Raw genomic sequence first — 10087 nt, 5'->3', positions numbered from 1 at the left:
CATTTGTATGAGGAGCCCGTCACCTTTCCGTGCAGCTGCATCCTTGTGGGCTGTTCCCTAGCAACCGCATCACAACGAACACGCCGACATCAACGGAGAGAATGACGTCAACGCGCAAGGTCAAAGTCTGCTTTTTCAGGTTCCAAATTGCATATTTTTCTCCACACAGTGGATTGTGTTGTGACAGGCCGATCAAAGTGCATCGCCTCCAGCAACAAGAAGAGTGAGGATTCTTTTTTTTTCTATCCCCCGCCTTTTCTTGCTTGTCATTCAGATCACTCTGAGAGGAGCCCCCCCCCCCCCCCCCCCCCGAGCATCACGGCTTCACACTCTTTTTGCAGCCTATAAACGGTCGCGATGTATGCTTCTTCCCCGAATGGGTCAAAAGACCGCAAACGCTCAGCTTGGATGGATTTGCCATGTCAGACATCATCACATAAGCCGAGTTGTTTTTTACTTTTATTGTATTTATTTTTTATTCAGAACAATATCAGAAACGCAATGAGCGAATACAGTACACACATCCAGATTTTTAAATATCTTCAACCAATTTTCGAGGCATCCCACGCATGAGGGAACACAAATGGGCAAGTGTGTAATTCTTGCTCTTACAGAGCCTGATTTACCAAAATCGCTTGTTGGTGTGATTCACTTACAGAGACCGATCACCGAGCTGATCAGAAGATGAACCAATCCATCAGATAAAATTTGTTTAAAAACTTGTTAATTTACTGTTGAGTCGACTTTTGCTATTCACGGAGGATTGAGAACGGACAAAAGTTGCCTGTATCTAATGGCCACTGAAAAGCTTTTGGAACAAAAAAATATCAATTGCTCTCTAAAATGTATCCCCAAAATGCAGATAAAAATGCAACACACAGAAAATGCGGTCGGAGGGGGCGATGCCTGAACATCTAAAACAGCCTTCCTCAACTGGCGGACCGCGATCCACGACCGGACCGCCTACCTGCTCTGTCCGGACCCTCGGCAAATTGTATAAAATAATAAATTATAAAGTGATTTTTACGTTATACATTTTATATTTTTGGACTATAATCTGCGCATTACCGCGATCGCTTGTTAAAATTATCCGTTGTATTCTTTGCGTGCACTGACAGATGTAATGCAGAGGACCGCAGCAGCGCGACTTTGTGTGTATGTTTGACGAACTGGAGACCCTGGCTGAGCAGGGCAAGTCGGCGATAACGATGCGCTGATTGGCTCCTATGAACTGAAGGTGTGCCCTATCATAAGCGTCAGCATATACGATGCGCTGATTGGCTCCTCTGAACTTAAGGTGTGCCCATACCTAAGCGTCAGCACGCGTCTATCCCAATACACACGCATTCAAAATGGATGATTGTGTCAGGAAACAGACGCATGCGTGACGCCACAGTGTGCTCACAGCTTCAGCCCAGGAGAGCCGCACACAGACAATTAGACAAGACGAATCGCGGGAGGTTTCGATTGTGTGCAGTTTTGCTCCCGTCTACCCGGGGATCTTTGCAGCTGTTTAACAGCAGAACACCGCAACATGGTAAATGAACATCCCAATGGCGTCCTCAAATAATATTTGCATGCCTCAGACATTGCATTCACCTTTAGTGGAAGAACAGCACTGCACATTCCTGTGCTCCCTTGTGTCGGTATTTAAAATGGTTCTTAACTCCTCTTCTGATAGATTTTTCAGTGATTTCAGAGGGGATGTAAAAAGGGGAATTGTACGAATGAAAAGGATATTTTTGTTTTCAAGTTTGGTATTTATTTTGGTAAACTTAGTATTTTGTTTTGTTTTTGTTAAATTAAGGGGAAAAAAAGACAACTACTGTTTAACAAAGTTAAAGTAAAAGTGTCTTATTTCCCTAAAAGGGCTATTTCTATTATTAAGCAGGCACAACTTAACAAAATAAAAGAGTTCCTGTGCCTCAACACAGTACCTCTCATTATTTGCTGTGTACTGGCAAAGTGAATAATTATTATTTTCATGCACCCCATTATTGGTTGGTTGTGAGGAGTGTTGATTTGTATAAGCTTGGCTTGACCACAATAAATTGGCATATAGCCCTGCTCCCCATGACCGCCGTGCATGGGACCGGACCTTGGTCTTATAAAAAAAAATAAATAAATAAATAAGTGGACCTACAGCATTTCTAGTTGAGGACCACTGATCTAAAATATAGGAGTTATTTATTTATTTATTTTACACCAACGCTCTGTCAGCCTTGAATGTCTTTTATGTCCTGCCCACGCCAACTGAACAGCGTTTACAGTCGGATGAAAAAGTAATTGTACATCAGTTCGCATAACTCCGGCCGATGATTTTTGAAAAGGCCCGCCATTAATCAATTCAACCCTAGTTTTGATGATTGTACTTGGTGTAAAAAGTTGGAGAACCACCAACTTCGGCAATTATCCAATAACGGTAATGGGACGTGACTTCGTCCCACCTCTCCCTCTGGCTGTAAAAGTTACGTCGACGGAATGGGAGACATCGTGAATCCGTAATTGTAAATGACAATAGAATTCATTTGTGTCTTCGTTGAAGCAGCGCCTCGCCGTCCATCATATGAACGGACGCCGCGACTCGGTGAAGTGCGAACACGTGAGCGGAATGGCGGCAATGACAGTGACAAGCATTTGGAGAGGATTAGAGCGACGGTGTGTGCAAACAGAGGCGCAGGACTAGCGGGCACTTTGGCTGTCGTACATAATTAAATCATGGATTGAAGTGATGGTGTGTCGCTCGCATGCCGCAAATAAGCTGCCGGCGGGTGCGGCGCGCGGCCGCATAACACAACCGCAGTCCGCCTCGCCGGGGAACACACGACAAGACAACCTCGCCTTTTGCATTTCTCACACAAGCGGAGATATTTGTGATTCCTGTGTAATCTAAATCAAATGCCCCGCCTCCCAAAAAAAGAAATGTATTGTTAAAACTATGCCTTTTTTAATTATTATTATGATTGATCACCTTGTTAGCATTCGCCCTTTGTTCGAACAATACTGCACACTTCATCTTTTGCAAATGATTGTTAGCCCCAAGCTATGACTTGCTTACCCCAGGGAGTCCGAGGACCCCAGGTTGAGAACCACTTGCATAAAGCTGCACACCTTTAAACAACTGCGTACATGTACACTCACAAACACACACACACGCACATTCACACACACACACACACACACACACACACACACACACACACACACACACACACACACACACACACACACACACACACACGCACAGTGGCTCCTTCCACTTGGCTAACACTAGTTTACCTTTGGCCGGTCGACACGGCATCCGGCAGCAGGCCATCAAGGAGCTTACCCAGCCAGCACCGTTTGGACCCAACGGACATCACCCTTATGCAGTTTGCATGATAAAAAGGCTTGTTAGTGCACAGGGTTGCAGTTCAGGGTTTAGCTGCTGTAAGGGGACCCGAACCGGGCCAGGTGGAGCTCCTGGAGCCCTGTAGGCATTTGTTTAGATGTGTGACGTGGTGCCTGAAATGAGCAAGAGGTAAGGGGGGGACAGAGAAGAGAGGCAGGATTGAGACTTTTATAGATTCTTTATTTGTGAATTTTTCATTTATTGGAAGGTCTTTTGCTTTGCTTTTATTTGAAATGCAAAAGTGACACGCAAAAGAAAAGCGTGTCAACATTTTGCATTTTGTTCTCTTAATCAAGCCAAAATCAAACAAATTGTCATATTAAATTTTGAGGTAAAAAATGAAATGGATCCCGTTAAGGCGTTAAGCCCTGCGAATACTTTCTGGATGCGCTCAAAATGCTTCATTTTTAGAACATTGACATAATTTTGAGAAGAAAAAAAAGGAATGTATTCCATGCTGGCAGAAGGCTGTAACATGGCGTAAAATGTGTGCAAATGTGAGGCTCTGTACATTACTTTGTCACTAAGCAGGCTGTGATGAAAGTAATCCTTTCTTTGTGGCAGCCCAGCAAATTGCCTTTTTAAATGGCACTTTGCAAAGAGTCTGACACCGACTCGCAAGGCTACGCTAGGATGCTTTAATGTCACTCCTCGGTCACCTTTTTTCAAACTCCCGCTGATGTGCAAAGAATGTGTATCACATCATGTGTAAGTGTTTGATTTCGAGAGAGGTTCTTGGCATGTGCGACATGTGTGGCCCGAAACAATAAAAACATTAAAAAAATGTATCGCATTTTGACAGCAGAACAAACACTTGCATTGATGTTAAGGTAATTGTAAACTTTCAAACAGCTGCTACCTTACACACAGAGAGCATCATCACATACAACAAAAGAGAACGAAAATGTTGGACAGCTGTGCAATATGGATAAAATTTGATATCCCGATATACTATAGGTGATTTACATTTCATTTATGTTTTTCCTTAAATTTACTTTACACAAAGGGAGAATCAACACATACACTCACATCGTACAACATTGCCCACAGGCGTACTGTATATTCCGTTTCATGGCGTTTAGCGGCGACTCTGCCCGTTCTTCTTGCCCTTAAATCGGCTGCATTCCCTCTATTTGCGCTCAGTGCTGCCTGACATGCTGTGGCACAATGTGGTACTACACGGAGGGTGCGCAACATTTAAGATCAGACTTGCCTGGATACTGGAGACCCCATAAAAATAGTGCTTCGAAAGAGTGATAAAATAATAAAGTGAGGGTTCACTGTTTTTGCCACATTCAGCTGCCGTGAGTGTGTGTGTGTGTGTGTGTGTGTGTGTGTGTGTGCGTTGCCACTGAACTCACCCGGTTCGGAGGGAAAGACGTTTCTCAGCTGCTCGATGACCTCCTGGAGCTGCAGCACCGTGTCCTGCTCGTGCTCCATGTCTTCGCCTGACACACACACACACATACAGTTATAGAGTTGGGGAGGGGTTGTCGAGGTGGTGGAGCCGCATCGGGCGGATTCACCAACCTGCTGCTTCCGTGTCAGTGGTGTCCCTACTGGCCGCCCCCCCGTGGTGACCCCCTCCAGACACGGGTGAGGACAAGGTCGATGGTTCTGACCCGTTGGCCTCGGAGTCTTCTTTGGGCTGTTAGAACGCACACGCGCACACACATTAGTATCTTCATTATTCAAATGAGAAATGCACTCGGTTGGGCAGTGACTCCTGCAATGATACGCTAGACCAATCACGACTCGGCTTGTGAATGTCATACGACCAAACTCAGAAAATAGGTGAGCTGCGATTGGAGGTTCACTAAACCCAAGGCAACAATGATGTCATGTTCAGTCAACAGCAAGTGGCAAAATGGCCTCCCTGTGAGATGAGAAAAAACTGTGGATTTTTCTGCTTATTTCATATTTCACCATGCAATATTAATCGTGTTTAGACTAGTGGGGCTGCACAGAACATATTGGTAAATTACATTTTGGATTTCATTTCCTCTTTAGGCCATTTCAAATGATCAATATTAATAAAATAGAAGAACCTGTTTTGTTCAAAATACATTTTTGAGTGAAATTGTGATCAAAGGTGAGTGAGCAAAGCCACATTGGTGTGTGTGTGTGTGCGCGCGTGCGCGTGCAGAGGATCTAAGGGGCTCAGACCATTCCACACAAAAGCCTTTTTTTTCCCCGATCCCATTTCTAGAGGAAATGGAAGTGAAATCCTGGTCCAGGGAGAAAAGGATTATATGAATTTGAACTCTTTCTTGAGGCGGCTGTGTTCCTTCACAGCTTCTCCTTTCCGTCTATTTTGGGAAATTGTTACTTCCCGTTGCATACCTTCCCTACATGCGGCAATTGACCCACATGTGTCATTTAGTGCGGCGTGCCACACACTGCACATTTTTGCTGTTATTACGACTATGATTGGCAGCTCCCACCAACCAGCCTTAAAAGTCAACTGTCAAGTAATTTTAGAAAATCGCAAACAAAATATTTTTATGTCACAAGTAAATAAGCAAAAAACATCAAAGTGTATAAAAGTAATTGCTATTTCACATTTCCAATTCTAAGCGGCAGTTACATACAACTGTCACACATTTTTGGATGACAGATGCTTTTGGAAGGACACGATTGCTTCACTGGAAAATCGAGGTGCAAATGTGTGGAACAATGCTGGAAATAAAGATTTTTTTAAGTCCACGTTTAATGTAAAATAGCGTATTTCCCTTCAGGAGAGGTCCTCATCTACTTAAAGGAGACATATTCTGCATTTTCCCAACACAAGTTCCCAGGTGTCTGAATAGAATGTCTGTAGGAAGCTTGTCTTCAAAATAGCCCAAAAATCATGAATTGTAAAACAATTTACAACAACAGCAGGCAATTTATTTTCAGGAACAGATGGGCCATGTTGTTTGGAAATGAAAACATGAAATGGTAATTTTCAAGAATAAATGGCATATTTTGGGGGGAATGTCGTCCTGTTTTTGTGAACGCTGGTTCTGAGTTCACGTAATAAAATGTGATTTGCTTCCCTCATTACATCTTGACTTTAATATCAGCATACTAAAAAAGTACAACGATGGCAAATGCTTTCTTGTTAAAATATTACTATTTTCACACACCTGAACATAAAATGAAGCCACGTGGAAGGAGCATGGAGGAAATGAATCTTTACGGGAGGCGTTTACCTGAAGAAGCAGCTCTCGCAGCCTGCGCAGCTGCGACTCCAGCTGCTTGTTGTGGTCCTCCAAGATCTGCATGCGCGTCTCCAGACGAGTTTTGTGCTGCCGCAGGACCCGCGCTTCGGCCAGGAGTTCCTCGTCCTGCTGGCCGCCCGCCGCCGGCGAGCCCGGTCCGCCCTCGCCGGCCTCCGTCAGCATGGGAAGTGACGCCGCTTCCTCGTGTTTCCACTTGAGGCGCCGGTACTCGCTCTGGAGCACCCTGAGCAGAAAGATGGACCACAAGTAATTAGGAGGGGTTGATATGGAGCTGTTAAAAGAACACGAGGGGGAAATAGAAATAAAATGTTTCTCATCAAGAATGTGCATGCCACAGCGTATATAGTGAATCGACAAACAGCCTATTGAAATTAAAATTGCATCGATGAAAAAAAAAAAACGAACTTTTTTCTGCTCACTAAACTTCTTGAATAAGCAGGGGTTTTGCACCGAGAAGATTTTCAACAAAAATGTGTTACATTTTGAAAAATACAAAACGGTGTACCGCCATCTAGTGGTCGACAATCTTTACTTCTTCCTACTCCCTTGAACATAATAATTGTGTTGAATGATGACTGATTTCTCTTTCCTTTTACTATTTTACTCACCTTATTTTCTGTCAGTTTATTACTGGATATGTTTTTATGTTCAATAAACAAACAAACAATGAAAGTACACCCAAAATAAGATGACTTGAATGAGATAACATAATAGCAGGCATCCAACCATTCTCTAGACTGCTTATTTATGCTCATGTGTACCCTTCCTCTTGCCCAAAGTCACACTAGTTACAAAGTGTAAAAAAAATACAAATTTGGAAACAGCGGGACCATGACCGTGAACCCTCTCAATATTGTGACCTCTTCTTTTAATGCGTGTGTTGTGTCGATCAGAATAATGCTACCTGGAGCTCAACGTCACATCCTGTCGCTGAGATCCTGCTATCGTTCTTTCGCCGGCAAACTATTTGCGAGTGAATGCCCAGTGCCTCTGACAAGCAGTGCACTCACTCTACTTTGCCTCCATTTCAGCCCAGTGCCTTGTGGGTGTTTGTTATCCTCAATGTGGGAGACCTGCTAGACTGGAACTAAAGGATTACTTTGAAAGACTTTCAATGAAATCACACTAAGAGTGTGAAACTCCTTATATGCGCAAATAATATCACACGCGTCATGCTCAATAGGATTTGGCGTGTGAAAGTGTTTGTTCACAGCGGGAGGTCTGCAAGTAAGGACAGATGTGCTCTGAATAGGCATCACAAAATGCAAACACACTGTACATAATTTTGCTTTTGTTCTTTGGGAGGTTTATGGAGCAAAATCACTCCCCGAGCCAAACTTGGGATGCATCTTTGATTCCAAAACCCTTTTGGAACATTTTCAAAGATGATTCGTTGATTGTTTCAAGTGCTTTGAAAATATTGTGCTTCTCACTTGAATGAAACTAGAAAGGGATTAAGCGAAAGGAAACTCGTGCGTATGAGAATAATTACAAGGAGGGATCGTCATTTCTCCTCAGCCACTCACCTGTTTTCGTTTTCCAGGCGGACAAGGGTGCACTGGAGCTGCTCCTTGTCCTGGTGCTCCAGGTGGGCCAGCAGCATGAGCTGCCCGCAGGGAGAATCCTGGTCCAAGGCCGGGCTGGGGTGACGCAGGAAGTACTGATCTTCATCTCTGAGTCGACCCCACACAGAAAACAGCACACTGAGCCACAGGCAGCACAAAGCCGAACCATGGCAGCACCACACAAGGCACGAGGCAGCAGCAGCAACAACAAAAAATGGTAACGCCAGGCAAAAGCAAGCGAGCAATGAACACCAGAGCTTCTACCCAGGGTACAAGAGACATTACAGGCGCTCTTCGGTTGATGGTTTTTGTCATACATAATATTCCAAGTTTATAAACGACACAGTGAACTAGTTTACGCTTCAACGTGAGAATAAGTCATCGCGTGGCACACCGTAGAAGGCACACTCACTTACCTACGCACTTATTTTCAGTTGACTGACTTATAGAGTGGTACCACTATTGACGAAATTAATTGGTTCTGGAATAAATTTCTTAAATAGAACATTTTGTAAGTAGAGACGCGTTTTCCATGTAAATGCCCTAATTCGTTCCAAGCCCCCCCCAAAATTCTGACATGTTTCCTAAAGCATAAAAATGCATCAAAATATCCATCCATCCATCGCTCCCTCCTGCCCTCACTCGTGAACAAGACCCCAAGATACTTAAACTCCTCCACTTGGGGCAAGATCTCCTCCCCGACCCGGAGAGGGCACTCCACCCTTTTCCGACTGAGGACCATGGTTTCAGATTTGGAGGTGCTGATCCTCATCCCAACCGTTTCACACTCGGCTGCGAAACGCTCCAGTGAGAGTTGGAGAGCCCTGCTTGAAGGAGCCAACAGTACCACATCATCTGCACAAAGCAGAGATGCACTACTGAGGCCCCCAAAACGGACCCCCTCAATGCTTCGGCTGCGCCTAGAAATTCTGTCCATAAAGGTGATGAACAGAATCGGCGACAAAGGGCAGCCTTGGCGGAGTCCAATACTCACTGGAAACGATTCCGACTTATTGCAGGCAATGCGAACCAAACTCTGACGGCAGTAGAGGGACCGAACAGCCCGTATCAGGGGGCTCGGTACCCCATACTCCCCAAGCACCCCCCACAGAACCCCCCGAGGGACACGGTCAAATGCCTTCTCCAAGTCCACCAAACACATGAAGACTGGTTGGGCAAGTTCCCGAGTGTCCAAAACATGCGGCCGCAAATCCGATGATACAACCACAAAGTCAATCATCGAACTGCGGCCTAGGGTGTCCTGGTGCCAAGTGCACATATGGACACCCTTATGTTTGAACAAGGTGTTCGTTATGGACAATCCGTGACGAGCACAGAAGTCCAACAACAAAACACCACTTGAGTTCTGTTCGGGGGGGCCGTTCCTCCCAATCACGCCTTTCCAGGTCTCGCTGTCATTGCCCACGTGAGCATTGAAGTCCCCCAGCAGAACAAGGGAGTCCCCAGCAGGAGTACTCTCCAGCACACCCTCCAAGGACTCCAAAAAGGGTGGGTACGCTGAGCTGCTGTTTGGTGCATATGCACAAACAACGGGCAGGACCCGTCCCCCCACCCGAAGGCGGAGGGAGGCAACCCTCTCGTCTACCGGTGTGAACCCCAATGTCTGTACTGCACTGAGCCGGGCCCGGGGCAATGAGTATGCCCACACCTGCTCTGCGCCTCTCACCGTGAGCAACTCCAGAGTGGAAGAGAGTCCAACCCCTCTCGAGAGAACTGGTACCAGAACCCAGGCTATGTGTAGAGGCAAGTCCGACTATATCCAGTCGGAACTTCTCTACCTCGCACACCATCTCGGGCTCCTTCCCTGCAAGAGAGGTGACATTCGACGTCCCTAGAGCTAGCTTCTGCAGCCGAGGATCAGACCGCCAGGGTCCCCGCCTTTGGTT

General features: G+C 45.4%; 1 protein-coding gene across 1 annotated transcript in view; it reads right to left on the bottom strand.

Moving 5' to 3' along the window:
* Positions 1 to 323: 323 nt before the first annotated feature.
* The window catches only part of drp2 (dystrophin related protein 2), a 154808-nt gene continuing 145044 nt past the window's right edge, over positions 324 to 10087 (bottom strand). The window contains exons 21-25 of the mRNA XM_086100896.1: positions 8142 to 8288; positions 6586 to 6838; positions 4922 to 5039; positions 4753 to 4839; positions 324 to 3504 (exon numbers count right to left, since the gene is read on the bottom strand). Of these exons, the coding sequence (XP_085957022.1) occupies positions 3485 to 3504; positions 4753 to 4839; positions 4922 to 5039; positions 6586 to 6838; positions 8142 to 8288 (625 nt within the window). The 3' untranslated portion in view covers positions 324 to 3484. The remainder of the gene's footprint in view (positions 3505 to 4752; positions 4840 to 4921; positions 5040 to 6585; positions 6839 to 8141; positions 8289 to 10087) is intronic.

Source organism: Hippocampus guttulatus, chromosome 2, assembly GCF_054856545.1.
Source record: "Hippocampus guttulatus isolate MCC_2025c chromosome 2, RoL_Hgut_1.0, whole genome shotgun sequence".
Classification (NCBI taxonomy): Eukaryota; Metazoa; Chordata; class Actinopteri; order Syngnathiformes; family Syngnathidae; genus Hippocampus; species Hippocampus guttulatus.
The sequence above is the reverse complement of the archived record's forward strand: the minus strand, read 5'-3'. Positions and strand labels throughout refer to the sequence as shown.